The sequence below is a fragment of the Artemia sp. Qi Xiang Cuo genome, chromosome 6 (genome assembly GCF_049724085.1).
Source record: "Artemia sp. Qi Xiang Cuo chromosome 6, ASM4972408v1, whole genome shotgun sequence".
Classification (NCBI taxonomy): domain Eukaryota; kingdom Metazoa; phylum Arthropoda; class Branchiopoda; order Anostraca; family Artemiidae; genus Artemia; species Artemia sp. Qi Xiang Cuo.
In genome coordinates, this window is record NC_142799.1 from 70,373,357 (window position 1) to 70,395,518 (window position 22,162).

The 22,162-nt window shown below is 36.8% G+C and overlaps 1 protein-coding gene across 3 annotated transcripts in view; it reads left to right on the forward strand.

Moving 5' to 3' along the window:
- Mob4 (MOB kinase activator 4) overlaps positions 1 to 19,869 on the forward strand; it is a 54,358-nt gene extending 34,489 nt beyond the window's left edge. For all 3 annotated transcript variants that reach the window (XM_089091197.1, XM_089091198.1, XM_089091199.1), the window contains 2 exons: positions 4,912 to 5,023; positions 17,975 to 19,869. In XM_089091197.1, the coding sequence (XP_088947323.1) occupies positions 4,912 to 5,023; positions 17,975 to 18,091 (229 nt within the window). In that variant the 3' untranslated portion in view covers positions 18,092 to 19,869. The remainder of the gene's footprint in view (positions 1 to 4,911; positions 5,024 to 17,974) is intronic.
- Positions 19,870 to 22,162: the final 2,293 nt, after the last annotated feature.

The window sequence follows — 22,162 nt, forward strand, 5'->3', positions numbered from 1 at the left end:
TAATCAACTTAGGGAATTGCAATTTTCGCTCTGGCATTATGATATTCAGTCTCCGGCGAGTTATTTCTATGAATCACAAACTCTTGTTACCCCTATTCGCTCACTCGCTTCTTCGTCGGCTCGTTTGGGAGCGTGTAGAATCCCTTTGATTAATTGTGAAAGAGATAAATTTTCAATAAGATACCAAATCCCTTCTATAGCAAATAGGCTAAAATTAAATAGTAAATTTAAAAATCTTAATCTCAGCCGATCACTTTTAAAGACTAGATTAGTAGAATATATTATTAACCTTTGATGACGGGGTGATTCTTCTTGATAATTTGTTTCTTAGCATTATTTTTAGATTTTGCCGTGCTGGGGTAGCCTCCTTTGTCCTTCTCCTTCTATGTTATGATGTTTTTCGGTTTATCTTCTTTATCTTTATTTTTGGTGTACTTGAACTCATTGTAATACTTGTTAGCCTTCCTTTCGAGTTTAGCTCCCTGTTGGCTTTATTTAATTATTTGTGTTGTTTATATTTGTATGAAATACAATTTATCTTTTTATCTTATCACGTTGTGCCTCAGTGTCACCCAGCAGAGAAAGAGGCACAAGAGTATCCACATCTTCAGATAAGGCAACATTTGGACTTAAGCATTTGAGATTTTCCAACGTTAGGTTATTGTAGTCAATCCGTTTGCTCATTTGTGAGCACAACTCCAAAAAAAAATCAGACAGCTGATCTGGATGCAGTGAACCTGCTGGACACTCAATAGGCCAGTGTCTTTCAGGCTTCTCATGAGGCACAGTGTATTTGGTCCCAACTGTATGCAATCAAGTGCAAGAAAATGAGCTGGGCTCAACCGAGCTTTAAATGGACCGCCCTACTTCTTTCTTTTTGACATGGCACTTGAGGAGCAACAGATACGTCTGTCGTGATGTTTCCAAAAGCCTGTGAATCTGTATTCCTTCAGCTTGAAACTCTTTGTTTATTGTATTGATCTTTTGTAAGACAAATGAAAGAAAATACAAAATAACTTTCACAGATGAATCACGGATAAAAGAAAGAATTTTATTAGCCTTTTCTTTGGCTCCTCTATCTCCAGCGGAGTCACCTTCTCCATGGTTGGTAACGAATAAAAGGAGTAGGTTCCACTGCGCAAGGATCCGTTCAACGGAAGCTTCAAGGGTGAGCCTTGGCTTACTTGAAATCTGCAAAAGCTTATGGTTTTCCACATGACAGAAATGTTGGTGGCTTTTTAGTTCATCCTGTCTTTTTGGCGTATTTGCCACATATGCAACTACGTCACGAATAAAAATGTCGATTCCATCTGGCAACTTCTTAGCTGCATATGCAGAACAGAGAGCAAGGGAATGGCTAGTGCATCCTATCACAAGCAAATCACATATTCTTTTAACAGTACACCAAGACCTTTTTCATGTCCAGTGTTGACACTGGCATTGTCAAAGGCAATCGCCATCAAATTTTGCAAAAATATTCCTAGGGTTTCGAAATGTCCAAGTATTAGACGTGTTTGTCCTTCTGAACTGGCCTCACTTACTTGCAAAAGCCACAGAAAGTCTTCTCGCACTATGTCTTAGGAGTCTTTGTACTTTGCTGTAAGGACCAAAACCTTCTGCCAAGTAGATTCGTCAACTATTAAGGAGATATGAGCTTCCTTCAATTCACAAGAAAGCACATCTCTTTCTACAGGGGCAATGACTTGTCTAATTATCCCGCTAGTTTTAGTTCTGCCCTAATTCAAGCTTTTACAAAGTTCTGAGTCCCCAAAAGCATTTTTCAGGACTGGGATTAAAGTGTCCATTTTTGTAATGGGAATGTCTTCCAAGACGACCCACGATATAAGCTTCTAGCAGGCTTTAATTATAGGCACTGCAAGTAATTTTTTGTGAAGGTCTTAATGCTGGAACATTTGTGCCTGATTGTTCTGAACCCTGCTCTTGTGAAAGTTCGTTCTAAGATGGCACCTCACGTTTGCCAAACATCCTATTATGTCTTTATAACACACTTTACAGTAAGCTAAGTCTCAACTGAAACAAATTTTCTCAACTGAAAATAAGGAGCAACATTAAAACTTCAACCAAACAAAAATTACAACGTATATGAAGGGGGTTGCATGCTCCTCAACACCTCGCTCTTTACGCTAAAGTTTGAATTTTCCCTATTCTTTAAAAAAGACTCCTGAAACACAAGGGTCGTTTAAGTAGAATAATAAGAAGCTTTTTTAAAAGTACTAAAAAACTTTAGCGTGAAGAGCGAGGTGTTGGAAAGAGGACGACCCTCTTCAAATACGTGGTAATTTATGTTCGTCTTAAGTTCTTATGTTGCTCCTTACTTTCAGTTAAAAAACTTCCTGTTTTTTTTTAATAGTGTTAAAAACCAAGGCTGAAATAAGTCTGTAAAAAAGGAAAAAGGCTTGGATAGAAATACTAGGCACTTTTTTTCTCCTTGTCTCTTTTACAAGATTACTTGCTTACTGTATACGCTCTTGGGAATGTTAAAAGGGGTGATTACGCTATTCTACAATCAGCTTTGCTTAAAATTAAGAATATAAGCACTTAGTACTTCTGCCAAGCTTTGTCCATAAGCAAAGCTTGGCAAAGACAAAGATGTTTCAAACTCAGTCCTACTTAAAATTCAGCAAGTAAAATGGATGTGGATGATTTTAATACCTGGCAATAGTCTGCTCCCTCCCCCAACTGAAATTTTGAGTTTTCAAAAATTTTATCAAACCTAAGACAGGCCTGCATAATTCAAGCATCCACAGAAAAGGATCATTTTTTTTAGTATACGTGTCTTTTTGGTTCTATATTGTTCATTTTTTGGTAAATATTGAGCAGTTCATATTATTGACTTATGAGTAAAGTAAACATACCACTCGACGCCTTTTCTTATGTTCTTTCCAAATATACTAAATGCTTTTGGCGTAAATTATCTTTACTCCCAGGCCCTATGGTATAAAATCACTCATTGGGGGGGGGGCTTGTAAAGTTCATTTTTGACGCAAAGAAATGTTAAATTTGGATTCAGGATGCAATTCTGACTATAGACGTAAGTTTGAACTTTACCCCCCATCCCCATCCCAATGTGCCAATATATACCCTGAATTGGTATATTTGGGTGGGTTGAAGTGAATTTGCGTCAAAAACGAGTATTATAGTCTGAAAGAGCATAAGAAAAGGCATCGAGTTGTATGTTCACTTTATTCATAGGTCAAAAATATGAACTGCTCTATATTTGCCCATTTTTCATTGTCATTTTCAATTGGCTCAAATATTTTTGGCCCTGGATTTATTTCTGAAAGTGTCATTCACCTAACTCAACTGCTTTCCAGAGTTGCAAGAAGTGTCTAAAGTGTAAACTACAATTTTAGGGTATCCCATATTTTCCTAATTTATCCTTTCATATCATTTTGATAGTATGGGTCCCATCCAAAGCAAATTCTCGGACCCCTGGCTGGTAAGATAAGATGTTTATTTCAGAAACAATGGATATCACAAAAAAATATGAACCATTCACGCTTCAAAATGGTGCACAGGCCTAAAGTCTGCAGAATTTTATCAGTTTGAGATTAGGCTTTAGTAGGTTTATTTTGGTTGTTGCTTCTACATCGCCTTAGTTCATGTTTCATACTCACTTTTCCATTTCTATGAAGAAGAGTTGTGCCCAACAGCCTTCAACTTCCTTCTATAAAACTTGATTTGAGTTTAACACTTTTTCACTGGTTATCTATGCTTTGATCTACTTCTTGGTAAATGGCTGAAAAAAACGAGAAAGAGGCCTGGGGGACGGCCCAGGCATAGATAACAAAGATCATACCGGCTAGCTGTTCTATCATTTGCACTTAAATAGTTTAATTTTGATTTTTTATTTGGCTTAATACTTTTTCTATCAATCATTTCATAAAAGTGTGCAAAAAATAGTACAAAGAGCAAATAATGGGCAAAAAGAGTGCAAATCCGGTTCGTGATGTGAAAGAGTGCAATGAAAAAAAAGAGTGTATTTCAAACAAAAAGTGTGCAAGTTGGCAACTCTGGTCATAAGGCCAACTATTCACCATTGATGGGCTGCCAGAAGAGTTTATAACTTTATCAAGAGTACTCTAGAGTTGTATCTAATCACCATTCCACTTCGACCAATTCCTAATCATTGTTTTGTAACGGATGCTTTCGGCAAATCGCAATAAATAGAAGGGCTTTTGATCAGCAATCTTGCTTGCCCAGATGATAGCTTCCAAAGAAAAAGTCAGGGAAAACAACCTCAAACTGTACCTATTCCACAGCCTAGTAATCGTCATGTTCATATATGGATACGAAGTATAGACACTAAAAGCCAAAGACAAATGACAAAGTCTAGTATTCAAGACAAGATGCAGATCGTACGGATGAAATATACTAAAAGCATCACGAATATGGAAATACGGCGAAAGCTTCAGTCTATTGAAACTATTCTCAGCAGAATGAAGAAGTAACAATTTCGGGCACGTTAAGTGAATGGAGTCGAGCCATTTCTCGAAAACTGACGTTGAAGGATCATTCTATGGCCTTTGTTCACGAGTCAGGCCACGAAAACGATGGACAAAAACTTCAACAACGTCAATATAACCTAGTTACGACGTATCTTACCAATAGGACGATGTACCGAGCACTTGGTTATGAGTTGGCAAGAGTTGCAGCCACAAAACCTCTCACAAGGATGAGTACGTAAGTATTGTTTTTCAACTTGGTATCATCGACAGTGAGCTAATAAATTAAGGAATATATATATATATATATATAATCTTGACGGTTTTGAGGGGAACGCAGGTATGATATCTCCCACCTCTGCGCACATAATTGACAGATTGTTGAACTCGAAATTTTGTCATTCCTTTTACATTATTTTGCAATTATAAGTTTACATTTTTTCAGGGTGAGCATCAAAGAATCGTCAGTTGGGAAGTTGGGCTCTGTTTGCCGTCGGGTATACCGTATCTTTTCACACGCATATTTTCACCATCGATCTGTTTTTGACGAAGTTGAGGTATTTATTTAACATTTCACTGATCTAAGTGCTAGAATTAGCCTTTACCTTTTTTTTAGTTTTTTTAGTCTAAAAGCACATCTTTCTTTTTAGTACGTCATTATTTTTCTCTTCTTTGTTTTCTTTTCTTTTTCAAAACATCCTGTAGTCGACAGTCAAAAGTATATGAAAACAAAATTTTGAGGCTAGGTTTTCCTTTAAAGAAAAAGAAATGCCCCCCTCCCTCCTAGATTGTGACAGACATCTTTTCTTGGTATCTTTATAAAAAAAATATGTAGAAAAAATTCTTCCCCCTCCATTTTTTTTCTCGTCTTTTGGTGTTTTTCCCCTCGTGTCTATATAATAGATGGTGCTGTGATTTCTTCTTCTAATTCACAGCAGGCGGGCTTTTCAGTTGATACTATTTAGCCCTTTTTCTTTTGCCTTCACTCTGTGGGCTACAGAGCTACTGGCTTGGCTGTCTCTTATTTATTAGAAATTCTCAGATATCTTTCAGTAGATCTTTCGACTCAAGGAGTTCAAATATAAGATGATAGATATCGATTTCTGTGCTCTGTGTGCAGGAATAGTCGGCTAGGCTCTTGGCTGATATTGAGATTTTGTGGTGTTTGAAGCATTTTAGCAGTTTACAAAGCAAAGTATGCTGTGCAGACGTCAGCATATTACATTCAAATAGGCAGTGGTCAATTGTTTCATTATTCATTATACAATACCTGCAAAGAGGGGACAGGGGAACTAAACCGCTTGAATTAGGAAACTGATACGAGAATGCAAGAATGTTTAGTCTATTTGTTCCAGAACGAATTCTATGATAAATTTTAGAAAAATACTTATTGGGAAAGGGGGAAAGAGTAGGATTTTTCTTATTAAACATAATATCTGATAGTCTCCATCGGTAAATATTTCTAATGGGGATTGGTCTCCCACTTGGCTGGTCAATATTTATAGCATTTTTTGCTATTTCATCAACCTGATGATTACCACTTATACCAGAGTGGCTAGGAATATACTGAAGATAAGTTCTTATGCCACTTGAAGCAATATTATATGTAATACTAAGACAATGATAAGTTTCAATATCCAGCTTATACTGAGGAGCTGAAGACAGCAACTCAAGACTTGATAAAGAGTCAGAATAAACTATAATGTTATTTGAATTAGCAATCAAGGGTTTATTTTCCATAGGGTGTTCTAATGCCATGATTATGGCATTTAACTCTGCAGACATTATAGATACATTATTATACAACCTCTCACCTATTGCAATTTTCAGGTGAGGAAGGGAGGCACCACTTGCTACCTTCTCATTCATTTTGGAACCATCAACAAAGATTTGGAAATGGTTTTTATAAGCAATTGTATTAAGTTCAGCAAATTTTTTCTGGACAAAAGCGCTGGGGGTTAAATCTTTAGTCCACTTTGAGAAATCAGTATTTATTATGGGGATTGACCAATTCCATGGAGAGGATTGGGGGAAAGTAGGTGTAATAGACTTTGCGGGTACAGGGAACTTCTTCTGAATATTGGCGTACTCATTCGCAATGCCTCTATACATAGCTGGATTTCTTAACCAATTATGTAGGGTGTGTGAGCTATTTGATTCAACTTTTGTAAGTTGTTTTATCAAGAGAAAGCTACGTCTCTCCCTTATTGTTGTTAATCCACTCTCCATAAGCAAAAACTTGCTGCTTGTGGATATCCTAAGACCAAATATGAGACGTATTATATCGTTTTGTATTGTTTCAATTTTTTGCATCTGGGTCTTTGCACATGCACCATAGACGATGAGCCCATAGTCAATATGGGGTCTCGTATGTGATTTATAAAACTGGAGTAAGCTTTTCTCCATACAGCCCCAGGGTGTGGAAAGAAGTCTTTATAGTATAATTGTTTTTCTATAGCATTTTTTTATTGTGTTTGAAATGTGGAGGCTGAAATTAAGTTTTTGGTCAAGCATAAGACCTAGGTAATTAATATGATTATCTTCTGGAATAGTTGTTCCATTTAGAGTTAGTCTTGCATTAACATGATTTCGTTTTCGGTGAAATTGGATTGTTTTTGACTTGGTAGGTGCAATGGGTAAATCTGAATGTTGAGAGAATTTCAAATTGGAAAAGTGATTTTGCAGCTTTGACTGTGCAATCTCAAAGGTGTTGCCAGATCACCATAGCGCAAGATTATTAGCATCATACAGATCCTTTTGGGGAAGGTTAATGCCTCAGAGATAGAGGACAATTAGGAGGCAGCTAAGGACTGCTCCGTGGGGAAGACCTTTGATTATTCTATTTTGGGGTGAATAGGATGAACCTACACAAACAATGAAACTTTGCAATTCTGTGAAAGATTTTATAAAAGATACTAGCTTGGGTATTTATTTTATAAAGATACTAGCTCCTCTACATGTACTGTGATTAATCTCAGATACTTCGTAGATGGCGTTGTCGTATTTTCAGTGGAAATTAATGAGTTTCAATTCATTTGGCATTTATATGTCTGTTACAGCTAAAAAATATCGAAGCTCTGTATAATAAAACAGTGAAAACAAATGAAAACAAATCTAGACAAAGAAATTTAAATAAAGAGGTGAAGTAATGGAAAAATTTTCATTTTTGAAAAATCCCAAGATATTAAGTATTATACTGAATATACTTTACCTAATATACTTAATAATGCACTATACTCGATGTACTTTATGAGGATAATATTTAGTATATATACTTTTTCCGAAATCCTAAGCTCAGGAATGAGATTCCAACACATTGGGGGCTTCCCCTGGAGTACCTCGAAACACATATATCGTCATTGTTCAGCACATGTAATCAGATGCCCGAGAGCACTTTCACTTCATTTGGACTCGACCCCTTCTGATCTCTACGGCTATTGGCTTGTTAACATCATCATCATGAAGAATTTAGCCTAAATGTGAAAGGAGTTTTTCCCGACAGAAGACCCTCAAAATCCAAGATGTGCCAAACTTTAATATAGAAGCCCACTGAACGTTAAAAAAGGTAAAAATGGTGATACTGGACTTCACAGTCCAAATGCGTGGTGCTAATGTTGGTTTCATAGCCCTTCACCCAGGAAGTGTACTGGGTGGGGGGGGGGGGCTGCCATCCTATGCTTTTGTGCACCCTTCCTGAAAGCCCTCCCAAATAAAAAGGACTTCAGATGTGTTTGTTCATCTTTGGAGCTTCTATTTGGATACTGGAATCTTTCTGGATGCTTCTGCTAGAAATTTTGGGACTTAATTTACTTTAATAATGTTGTAATAAACATTAAATAATAGTGCTTACTAATGATGTACTGATCGAATGCCTTTTTAAAGACTATAAAAGTAAGAGAAGTTTAACCGAATTTACTTGTGTAGCTTGTTCTCATACTTGTAAACAAGGCTCCCCATTCACCCCACCTAAATGTGCAAAGAGACGATCCCGAATAATAATTAAAAAAAGGTTAAAATATATTGAGATTAAGGTGTCTATACTCAAACAAATTCGCATGATTTTATTTGTGAAGGCGGTGGTAGACAAACAAAAAAACAGAAAAAATGAGGAGGTTATGTTAAAGATGCAAAATTCAATTCTAATTGACATAAACACAATATTTTTTAAACACCACCCTTACTACTGCTAACAACTTACTGTAGCACCAAACCGCCTGAGTCCAACACAGCTATGCACGCTCCTCCTCCATCCCAATCTATTTAACGCTTTCCTCTACACCCCAGGAAGCTCCCATTTCCCTTTAATCTTTCCTTGCGACATTTTCCCACCCCAACCGGTGACGACCTATTTTTGTTTGGCCCTGTATGGTTGGCCGACAAGGAAAATCTTCGGCATTCTGTCATCCGCAGAACGTGTCCTAGCCGTCTCAACCTTTCTCTAATTATAGCCAAAGAAAGCGGGATAGAACCACATTTTTGTACAGCGTGCTGTTTGACATACTCATTCAGTCGGGTACACAAAATAATCTGTTGACAATTTCTCTAGAAAAAATTTTGCAAATCCACCTCCGTTTTTTGGACTACCCATGCTTCAGAACCATACTTGACCACTGTCATCACTGTGGCTTCCAACTTTCTAATCTTGGTTCATAGACTTAACTTCCTATTCTTCCAAACTTTTTCCCACCGTGGAAAAACACCCTGGGCCTTGTCTACTTTTAAAATCATCACCGCACCCACCGTCTCTACTAATAATACTACCTAGGTAAGTGAAGCTGTCCATTTGATCGATCTTCTCGTTACCCAACATCACCTTTTCATCTTCACCTATTCCTTGTCTTGGCGACATAGTCTTCTTAACTTTATTTTCAAACCTATTCTAGCACCCTGAACTCGTAAAACTTCTAAAAGTTCATTCATTTTGCTAGCACTTTCATCTAGGATGCTTAATCATCAGAATAATCTAAGTCGGAGAATTTTATTTCCCCGTTTGATTCCGTTTTCTTCCATTACCTTTGCTGCACTACTTAAGACAAAGTCCATAAATGGGGATAAATGGGGATAGAATGCAACGCTGCTTAACTCCTGATTTAATACGAAACCAGCTACATACTTAATTTCCTACCTTAACCGCAGCAATGTTGTTCTCGTACATAGTACTTTTCGCTTTAATATATTTGTCTGGTATACCATACAAGGATAAGACCCCCGCTAAAGCTACTCTATCAGCTGAATCAAACCCATGCTCATAATCTATAAAAACGAGTACTAATGGTGTTTAATAACTCAGGTACTTCTCAATTATTACTAATAAGAGTGAAAATCGGTCGACATGTCCTTTACCCTTCCTAAAACCACGCTGTTCTTGTCTTAAAGCTTTATCTACAGTATCTCTACAGTCTAAAAATTGTCATCATACTAAGTAATTTGCTATCGACAGAAACCAGGCTAATGCCTCTTACCACATTATCAGTACGTGGGGCCTTATTATTTTTTAATCCTTTTAGAGCTGTCACTAATCCTTCTTCACAAAATAAATCTTCATTCACATCCAAGGTATCACAAACTTTTTCGTTCTTTTCTATATCTTTCCCTGTAACTCAATCACGGTTTAGCACATTCTCAAAAAGTTCCACAGATCTCTCTAACTCTTTCCCTATCACTAATTGTGGCCCCACTCCTTTCTTTAACTGGGAGGAGTCCAGATTGACTATTCCCTCTCAATTTTTTAACATGCCAGTACAATATTTCACTATTATGCCGTCTGGCTGCATCTTCCAGATCTTCCGTAAATTAAGCCCCTATCTGCAAAAATGTGGAATTTTGCTATTCTTCACACACCACTTATTTCACATTTTAATCCCTTCTCCACTTTCTTTGCACTGCTCTTGTTCTCATATTTTCTATCACTAAAATAATCCTTGTACAGTTCCCTCCTCCTTTCTATTAAATAGAAAGCATTTTCACTAATATTCTTATATCAGGGTGTTCCAAAAGAAACAGTGCAGTAGGAATATGCTAATAACCCAAAGAAACAAAACTCACAGAAACATACTATATATTGCAAATATTCACAAATCTAATACCTTATCAACTAAAGTACGATTGAGGATTGACTCGTGTAGTAAGATATGATCTACAATAACTGTTGAAAATGTGCGCCATTCATCTGCAGACATAAACGAGCGCGACGCTGCATGTTTTGAAAAACACATTCAAGTTCATCAGGTTTGATGTTTTGAATAACACTTGTTATTTTCTGCTTTAGTTCATCCGTAGTTCGAGGATTGTCTGCATACACTGAGCTTTTCAATTTGCCCCACAAATAAAAGTCAGGAGGTGTTAAATCCGGTGATCGAGGTGGCCACAAACCACGAGAGATCACACGATCCCCAAAGACATCACCAACTGCAGCCATACTGACACGAGCCGTATGTGCAGTTGCACCATCTAGCTGGAACCAGCCTTGTTGCTTTTCTTGCTCCGTCAGTTGATCAAAAAATGGCTCCAGGATATTATGAATGTAACAATCAGATGTGATGGTGTTTTCAAAAAAGATAGGTCCAATTATACGCCGCCTTGACAAAGCACACCAAACACCAACTTTTTGGTCGTGGAGGGGCTTCTGAAACAGAGTATGAGGATTTATTGTAGACCACACTCTAGAGTTCTGACTGTTCATGTACCCGGACAAATGGAACCATGCTTCATCACTGAAGAATGTATGGTTTAAAATGTTTTCACCTTTCTCTAGAATAAAATTTTAGAACCACCGACAGGAGAGTACGCGTTTTTCTGAATCCTGAGGCTTCAGTTCATGAACAACATGCACTTTATATGGAAAGAATTTTAAATTATCTAAATATAATATTTAAAATCTTTTGGGAAAACATTTTCAACTACATTTAAACATTTTAAATGTATAAATATCCTTTCTTGTGTTCAGTGCACTGTTTCTTTTGGAACACCTTGTATTTACTAATATCCTGGAAATTTTCTTTAATTTGTCATCCGGGAGTGTACCAACGTCATAGCTTCCCGGGAACCTTTCCTAAATTTCAGTTTTAAATTAACCCTAGACACCACTAGATGGTGATCTTTACTTTTAATATCAATTACAGCAGCGCTATATACCCTAGTATCCTTTGATGACCCTGCCAATATTCGTTTTGCAGTAACATAATCAATAAGCTTAGCTGTCTTACCATCATGTGAATACTATGTTAACTTATGGGCCATTTTATGACCAAAGACTGTATTAGTTATAACTACAGTGTTATCCCAACAAAATCGCAGCAGTCTGTAGCCACTACTGTTTGCTTTTCCTCATCCTGTTTTCTTTTTAATCCTTTCAGTACTGTTGCTATTTCTTCCTCACAAAACAAATCTTCCTTCACATCCAAAGTATCACAAACTTATTCATTTTCCTCTATATCTTTTCCTGAAGCTCTGTCTCGGTTTAGCACATTCTCAAAATGTATTACCTATCTCTCTTTGATCTTCTTCTCACCACCAAGTATGGTCCCGCTTCTATCTTTAACTACAACATGTCCAAAATAACTCCTCCCTCTCAATTAGTTAACATGCCTGTACAATATTTTACTATTGTGCCGTCTAGCTGCATCTTCCAGATCCTCGACAATTTTATCCATGGTCTCTACTTTTCCCCTCCTTGGTTCATATTTTAATGCTTTCTCCACTTCCTTTATATTTCTTTTGTTTTCATATGATCTATCACTCAGATAATTCATATAAAAGCCCCTTCTCCTCTTTATTGAACATAAAGCTTTTCCACTAATATTCCTAGCTACTGTCCTAGCTTTCTTCCCTAAGACACCATCAACAAATTCAAAAACTGTTTTCCTGAAATTATTCCATCCATCTTCCACATTCTAAAATTTTAAACTCACCAGTTTAACATTCAACTGTTCCTGGAAAGTTTCTCTCAACTTCTCATCTTGGAGACTACCAACATCATAACTTCCTGGGAGGTAGTTACCCTTCCGAAATTTGAGCTTTAAACTAACCCTTGACACTACCAGATGATGATCTTTACTTTTAACATCAATAACAGCACTCCTATATACCCTAGTATCTTGTATTGATCCTGTCAGTCCTTGGTTTACAATAACATAATTAATAAGGTTTGTTGTCTTACCATCACGTGAATACCATGTTAACTTATGGACCATTTCACGGCCAAACACCGTATTGGTTATAACTAGATTGTCATACCTACAAAATTGCAGCAGTCTGTAGCAATTACTGTTTTCTTTTCCTATGCCAAATTTACCTAGGCTAGGATACCATCTATCCCTGTTTCTACCGACCTCTGCGTTAAAATCTCCTAGTAAAAACACCATATTTCTGCCTGGGACCCTGTCTATTTTTTCCTGTAGTTGTAAGTAAAATTCATCTAAGTCACTACTATCTCCGTCAGGTGGTTCCACAGGGGCAAATGCTACTATCGCTAATACCCTGTGCTTTTTCAAACAGTTCATGGTAACGAACTGTTAGTAAGGAGTGACTCGGCTCAATAGTTACCGAAACTTTAATAAATTTTAGAATCAATATATACATCAAAAGAATCAATCAGCTTATTGTGCTGATTCCATATATATATAAGATTCCTTAAGTTTAGTGTTACCCATCAAAAGTCACGAGTCTGAGAAAATTTGGCTGATTTTTGAAAGACGGAGGAAATATCCCCTAAAATTCAATTAATTTTAATGAAAATCACGGATTCATATTCAGCATACCAGAGAAATCTACTGTACAAGTTTCAAGCTCCTTTCTGCAGAAATGTGGAGTTTTGCTATTTTTGCCAGAAGACAGATCACGGATACATGTTTTTTTTTTTTTTTTTTTTTTTTTTTTTTTTTTTTTTTCAGGGGTGATCGTATTGAAATAATGGTCTTAAGTTCTAGTGCCCTTTTTAAGTGACCAAACAGATTGGAGGGCAACTGGGCCTCCCCCGGCCATTTTTGTGCTTAAAGTTATCTGATAAAATTTTGAGATAGCCATTTTGTTCAGTATAGTTGAAAAATCAAATAACCCTGTATTTAGGTATAAAATGACCCCCACAGTCCGTGGGAAGAGGCCTTTAAGTTACGAATTTTTGCCCATTGTTTAAGTATAATATTTGTTATTGGGAAGTATACAGACATTTTTCGGGGGAGGGGGGTGCTTGGGATGGATCTCTGTAGGGAGAATCTTGCTTGGTGAGGGAATTTTTTTTGGGGGGGTGGATTTTCCAGGAGAAATGTTACACCCGGGGGATTTGACAGAATTACTATACGAAATTCTTTTTAATTGTCTTACATTCTCTTTGCCAAAGTTTTCATGTGTATGTATTCAGTGGGCTATTTTTCGCTTGTTTTGATTTCCGGGAAATAATTTCCACGGAAGAGGGTATTTATGAAATGATCGAGGAACCGATTAGAGATTAAAGTCTTACTCAAATGAAACAATGCAAAGGAGAATTTTTGAGGCTGAATCGTTTGCAGGCAATTTTACAGTGAGGGGGCTTTTCAGCGAGGATGGAACCGTCTGGAGGGAATTTGACGAGGGGGGGTGCGCTTTATGTTAGATGAAATTTCCACGGAGGAGTTTTCTGTGAGTGGGAGGGGTATATTTCATAGGAGGTGAGCCAGATTTGCCGGCATTATTTGAAAAACGAACAGAAATTATTCCCTATATGAAGGGTTACCCCTTCCTCAATACCTTGCTCTTTACGCTAAAGTTTGACTGTTTGTCCCAATTTTTTAACAGCGGCTACTGAAACACGGGGGCCGTTTAATTAGAATAGGAACCTTTTTTAAAAGTTATAACAGCTTTAGAAGTTGTTGAGGAGGCGACAACCTTTCTTGCAGGGAATAAATCTGCCAAAATTAATATGCAAAGTTGTTTTAATATTCATCTACGGTGAGCCAAATTCGAACCTGTATTAGTTGAAAAACGTTCAGAAATTAAATAAATACACGAGTTTTTTTTAACTGAAAATAAAAAGTGACATTAAAACTTAAAACGAACAGAAATTATTCCATATATGAAAGGGGCTGTCCCCTCCTCAACGCCTCGCTCTTTACGCTTAAGTTTGACTCTTTTCGCAACTCTACTTTTTAAAACAATAAAACTTAAGCGTAAAGAGCGAGGCGTTGAGGAGGGGACAGCCCCTTTCATGTACGGAATAATTTATGTTCGTTTTAAATTTTAATGCCGCTCCTTACTTTCAGTTAAAAAACTTGCTTTTTTTTATTTAATTTAGTCATAGAATGAGCAACTAGCATTCTATTAGTTCTACCTTCCCAACCTAAAAAGTACGTAGATAATTTTTTACTACTTTTTTTTCACTGTATATGTGACCGAAATATCTGGTAGTTTTGTGAATTTCTATACACTGTCTGTTAAAAAGGACTTTATCCCTATTTTGAACTTTTAGTTTTTATCTAAAAAGGACTTAGCAGCTTCCTTATTCATCATGAGACCTACTATCCGTGCATGTGCCCCCTCCTTCCTGACTGAGTAACTAAATTCTATGTCACCTAATTTCAGGCTTCCTACCCCTGGGATATGAGTTTCTGAAACTCCTAATAAGTCCGGTTTGAAGCGTCGGAATTCGTCAGTCAAAATGTCGATACGATGGTTGTTTTTGTCGTTGTAATATTCCAAGTTGCAGTTTTCATATTCTATAAATCATTAAAATTATTTTTGCCTCAGGGAAAGCCGGCTTAGAACCGGACAGCAGGAAGTCACTAGAACCTCCAGTTGAATGGAGGCTTTGTGCAGTTCTGGCCCATCTTAGTCACAACATGATTTTTCACACTTGGCGATGCTCTTCTTTCAACAGGAGTAGAAATCCTGCATAGACAATCTCAACCCTATTGCCCCCGACTCATTAAATATTCATGCCTACAAATGAGATGCTACTACGGGGAGGCAACCCGTAGTAGATAAATTAGTTAGGAAGAAGTTTTTCAGTCTAAAAGAAAACACCAAAACAGACCAAACTCAGAAGAATTATCCATTAATCAGAATTCAGTGAAAATATTGTGTCGCTTAATATCCTCCAATTTCTTCAAAGGGTGCCACTCCTCAAGTCACCCTGCAGCGCTCTTATCAGATACAGTTTTGATTAGAAAAACTTGTGAAAGTTTTCCCTGATACCACTATGAGGCCACGCAAGCAATGATTCCTCTGTCGGGGATAGTGATGGAGGAAGGAACCTATGACAGAGCGGAGACCCCAAACCATCTTGAAGCCCCGGAACAGCTCAACCTTTTATACCCAGCCTATCCTCATCAGGGTATTTATCAGGGAAAAAGTTTCCCATACAAGGAATCGAACCCGGGCCTGCTGGATGAAAGCCAGATGTCCAATTGCAAAAATCTGTTTATATGCTCCATTGCTAGTCTGAGAGATCGTTCTAATCTTTCCGCGCTTACAGAACGCTCATCCCTCACTATACTCGCTAGCCATCTTTCATCAAAACTACACTCTTCATACACTTCCTTCAAATGTCCGCCAATTTTTCATTCTTATATATTACACGACACACAGTGCCATCTATATCTCCTCGCATGGGACCAAAGTTTGTTGCTCGTTGTTTATTTTTTTCCGGGAGTAGAGGGGGGATGAGTAGTTGAGCATTTTTTGCACACCTTGTACACACATTTGCTGACAAAATAATGTTTCGGAAGCTAAAATAAAAATTAGAAATAATGTTTTGCAATCCCGCCCGTAGACAAGTAATTCTTGGCCCACTAGAAAATACGGTATTATAGACTCTAATGCTGCCATCTGTAGATGCACTTTAGGAATACTCGTATAATAAAGGAATCAGGGAACACTCGTGGTGTTCCGTTTTAAATCAGTCAATGTTTCGTGTTTTTATTTGTGTATTGTATTGAGTAATGAATTTCAATTTTGTCTTATTTGTTATTTCCCGTTTTTCTCTTTTTTTATATTATACTCCGTTAGTTATTGTATTGACAACAGGTCTTAAATGAGTTTAATTCAATTTAAAAATCAACACAGAATAGTTCTGGGCTTGAATCTTGACACAGTACTGCCATGCCAACAGCCTAGTTGACAGAAAAGCCCCTATTTTAGTAAGAAGTTATTTAAATGAATAATTTACTTTTTATCATTCTGCTTTGAACATTCTTAGAGTAATGGTGTTAAGTTTTTTTTTGTTTTTTTTTTAGTTTTAATTGTGACTCATTATAATGGTTTTATTTAGTTTTTCTCTCTTCCTAGGGACAGCTATTGGCCATATGGCTGAAATATTTGTATATGCTTAATCTGCACGTCACTATCTTCGTAGATTGAAGTCCTTATTTTTTGACTGTTCCTTTTTTCTTTTTCTTTTTTAAAACGCCGGTCATTTATTGAATGATCTGCCTGAGATTGATTAACTTCCAATTTTGGGTGTGTAAAAGGTCAAAGATGGAAGGATCATGGTTGCAATGATAACAAAACCACATAACTGCAACTACTAAGAAATGATAAGGCCCTTAGGAAGAGAAATTTTTTTTAACTATGATTTGAGAAATTATGTTTAGTGTTGAATTTTTTTTGGCGACAGTTCCAATTGAGAAAAAGTAACTGTGATTGCTATTAATTTACATTGGAATTTTTGCTTCGTTTTTACTTCTTTTTTTTTTTTTTTTTTTTCTTTTTTTTTTTTTTTTTTTTTGATTGTCTCACTATTCTTTTACAACTCGCCTATTTTTCTGTATAGGCCAAGTTGACTCCTCTGCTCCAAGTTGGAGATAAATCATAGAATGGGCTGTTAATAGGCTGCCAATTTCGAATCTAATGTACATGGCTATTACATTAATATATTAATTAAGTATCCCTGATTGTTTTATATCTAAACAAAGAGAAACGAGCAGAAAGTACATGAAAAAAACACTTTTTACGAAATTAAAGTGCAGGATGTAACCCTTAAAATTTTTCTTCCACGTTGTAATAGATTGCGTACTTTACTGAAAACACACCGAACACGTGGAAAATGGCATTCAGACCTTCAAGTTGGAACGTCTAGCCTTGAGATTGTATATTTGTTATTTTGGAAATCATCAGAAATTTAGCATTTGTGACTTTCTTATCCATCTCGACTTAAAAAATTCTTGACATTAGGTTGTTTCGCCAATCAGTACTAATTAGTGTAATTTTGTTCTCAGAAAAAAATTATGTTTAAAAAATTCAAGAATTCAATCCTGAAAACTAAAATAAAACTTTGACAAGTTTGATATGGTCGCTGGAGGTTCACAGAAACGTATAATGAGTCTCTCTCTCTCTCTCTCTCTCTTCTCTTCTCTTCTCTCCTCTTCTCTGCTCTTCTTTTCTTTTCTCTTTCTCTGTAGTAATTAAACGAGAAATGTTCAAATTGTGTTCGGTCTTGTAACCAGTCAATTGGTTTCCAAAGGGGTAATTCGCTTCTCTAGTATATTTTATCTCCTTTTTATATAGATATGCATATTGATATTATTTTTCTTTTTCAGTCCAAGACCCACCTATGCCAGCGTTTCACCATCTTCGTGACAAAATATCATCTGATGTCGAAAGATAATCTTATAGTCCCAATCCTTGGAGAAGCCAGTAATGAATCAACTGCATGATAGAGAGCTAGTCTTTATAAATATTTGAATTTTTGTATCCTCTGGTTATTTTTTTTTATCAGAATGCACATTGTGGGCACTGTAAACACGTGCACATAAGTGTGTCAAGAATGCACACTTGGGCTTTAAATTAGCCTCACTTTTGTGTTATTGAACAATATTCGCCAAGAGAGATGCAATAGTCTGAAGGGCAAGAGTGTTTTCTTATTCTAAATAAATCAGAATCTGGGAATGATGGGGCGGAGAGGGTAGCCCTTATTTAAGAAAATCCGAAAATTCCATTAAGGATGCCACTCTTTTGGCGTTATGCATTATAGAAAAAAGGCAGAATTTTGGTTTAAAATTCGGAGCGTATAAAGAGAACAATTTACGGAGAGTTGACAATAAACGGTCCGGAAGGAATTCGTTCAGCCTACACTTGTGTATGATCTTCGTTTCTGGTAGTTGTACTTATTGCATTGTGCCAGTGTTGTTGTTGTAATAGTTGTGTTATACAGCCTATGCTCAGATAATAAAGGATAGACGCTTGCTAAGTCCGTTATGGACCGAAGTTATGTACAAACAGCCGAATGGGCCAAAACGAATCTTCGGTCAAAAGATTTACTAGAACTTGTTGCTGTCTTCTGGCCGTTTTAAGTGTTGACCGTGTTATTTTAATAGACTTATAAAGACAATGCTACTATGCTGAAGACTTGAGGACGTATCTCGTACTTTTTTTAATCATCTTACAGGGTTGCCAGACTAATATTTCCAAGCTTTTTGCAGGAATAGCTTTTTTACGACATAAATGGGAAATTTTTATAAAAAATGTAATTTCTAGCTTAATAACCTGATTTAATTTTGGTTTGATAATAGTTAAATTTGGTTTGACCGTGGTTTAATGCTGAAAATTAAACTTGAATGCAAAACATAAATTTAAGTTATGTTGTTTTCGAACTAGTTATTTTAAAATAACTTTTTTTTTCATTTTTTTCCCCCTTTTCTTTTTCACTAGTTATATTTTCATTACAGATTGTCTCTTATAAAGTAAATGTGCTTCTGCTAATGTGACCAGTAAATAAACTAAAAGACTCCTTCAATAATTTAATAACTTAAAACAACTGTTGTTATTCTTTGTTGCTCTATGTGCTTATTGCATTTCACCTTGTATTGATTTGTGTACTGAGTTATACCCTTCAATTTTCCGGAAATAGGTGAGTATAAGAGTATAGCGAGTAACCTTGGTGATGGGTTACAGACCCTTTATGCACAGACGTAAGCAAGGGGGGTTGCCTCCTCCCTGTCGAAATTCTATATTTTCTTACATTTCTGGGCACTTCTTATTAAAATTATTAAATAAATTCTTTTGTATTATTTGCTCCCCCCCCCCCCCCTCTTAAATTTTGAAAAACATCTTTTTGGGGAGTGTTTTCATTGGAATATGTCTTTTTATATTTTCATTGAAGAAGTTGAAACAAGAACAGATCTCCTCCCCCCCCCCCCTCGATTTTGAAAAATATATTTTGCACCTCCCTCCACCAACAAAAAATCATGAATTGACAACACTACTCATCATTTATTTTGGTTCCTTGAAATCCTTTTGGGGAACTCGACTGGGTAAAGAGTTGTTTAGTTCTTGGTAGGTGAATTGCTGTTTTATTGAATTTCTTTTCCTGCTTTTGGTATTGAGAGCGCTGTAAATGTGACTTATTATACTACGAATAATTTAATTTGAAATTATGAAGTTTTCTTGTTTTCACTAATTTTAATGACTAATAAATGTGACTTATAGTCTAAAAGGCTTTTGTGTTCCTTAGGTTGTGTTCATAGGACTAAAAGTAGCTTTTAGCGTTTTGGATGGACCTAAATTATGAGAAAATATGCGCATGGCATCAAAAATTTCCTGGGCAGTGGATTCAGTGGCGGATCCAGGGGGCGAGGGGCGCCCCCCCCCCCCGTAGCGTAGTCCAAAGTAGTGTAATTTACTTATTTACCTCAAGTTTGTCTTAATTAAACTTGCTCCTAACACAAGTTTATCCGATCAACTTATTTTGCCCCCCCCCTTAATTTTTTTTATCGGATCAACCTATTTTGCACCCCCCCTCCCCCTCCCTTAATTTTTTTTATCGGATCAACCTATTTTGCCCCCCCCCCCCCCGCCCCACAAAAAAAATCCTGGATCCGTCCCTGACTGGATTTGACCTTATCTTGGTAATACGGGACCAAGAGATACAACCCGCATGTAGCAACACACTGCAGGGCAGACGCAGGGACCTTAGTAGTCAAGAAGCGTCGTTAGTCCGGTTACTATTAATTTTTTTGTAAATTTAATGTAGAGAGGGAAAACTGAGAAATTCATTTCAAGCGTCTAGGTTGTTAAAATGTCCTATTATTTGTGCAAATGACAAATTTTTAAGTTATACGATGTGGCACGTACAATTTTGATTTTCGAAAGTTCAGATTTCTAAATTATGCTCTAAATGAGAAAGGGAGAGAAAATGTATTTTGGAACAGTTGTTCTTAACATTCCTCTGTCCTGTGCCTCGTTGCTTTTATCAATAAGGCTTCTTAGCTTGAAAAATTAGACCTTCAACTACCTACAAAAGTAGATATAAGAAGAAAGTCAGAGATTTTCTCGGGGACGGTGCTGCCCGGTGCCGCGCCGGCGGATCGACCGAACGCCGCCGACGAGAGATCCGGTCGAACGCCGCCGAAGTGTCGTAACGCCGCCGGCGCGCCGCCGGCACGCATCCGGCGCGCCGCCTGCACGCCGCCGCTGGCAGAGGCGGTGGCGTTCGGTCGACTTTAAATTATTTTTACGGCAATTCTTTATTGCGTCAACCGCAAAGTCGGAGCTTTTCCTTCTCGTGTGGTTTAGTATTTCGATTTTCCTGATTAGAAATCAAGCAGAGCTTGCACTATCCCCGAATTTCGGGTATTTCCCCGAAAATGTATGCGTCACCCCGAAAAAAAATTTGGTTCCCCAAAAATCACGGTGCCACCCCTAGTGATTTATCACCAGTGACTTTCCCTGCCAAATATTACTTTGCATACCGTAATTCTTCACTACTCTCTTGTTCATTAATTTTCGTCTCTTTTGTTACTTTGCATAAAAACCAGACAGATGCAATATACTATTGCAAATATTGCAATATACACAGTTCTTCATATGTTGACAAAAAAAAGTATCATCTTTATGAAATGAGTTTAAATCATTTCGAATGCAGTTTCCCAATCGCTATTTCTTACAGCATTCGCATTCAAAAATTTATTTTCAAGTTGAATAGAATTATAGAACGCATTCACTACTATACAGCTTCAGCCTTTTGTTGGATTTTTAAATTGACAGCCGACAGATTGTTTCTAAAGCTGAAGTGTAGGTTTGCAGATTTTTTTTTTTGCAACTTCTTCATAATATTTTCTTGATGTTTAATAATAAGTTATTTGAAACGTGATTGAAAATACACTATTCTTTCTGGAACATTTTCCCCCCCCCCCAAAAAAAAAAACAAAAAAAAACAGCCTACGGTTGAGACAAAATTTAGCTATAGACAAAGCTATGTACAAGGTTGGGGAATTAAAGATTGAACCGGAAAGTTACCCCCAAAATATGATTTATAAATAAATTGTAAATTATTGCCTATAGGGGAGGGGTATAGGGGGCTATCATTTTTAAATGATAATACCACATTTTTTTTATTGAAAGCAGGGATGCCAAAAAGTTTATATTTTTTTTTCATTTAAAGTGGAGACAGAAGAAAATGATATCAAATTACCTGGGAAACCATTGAAATATTTTGATAGACCCAGGGCCACCCATTAGGACTTGTTCATTGTCTTGGGTATTTTGCGATTTCTCGTAGGCTACTGGCCTAATTTGGCTTATGTGTGTGCTCCCTTTTAATTCGATTCTTTGGATCTTATGGAATGCCATGGCAAATCTATCACTCAGTTTTCCAATAATTTGAGGTATATCTGAATAATTTCAACATTTTTGTTGTTGTCTGTGTACCCCTTTACTCAAACCCTCAATTTTTTTTCAAGGAACACTAAGCTGTTTAACGTTATTTTGCGTGTTTGTTTGAACCATAT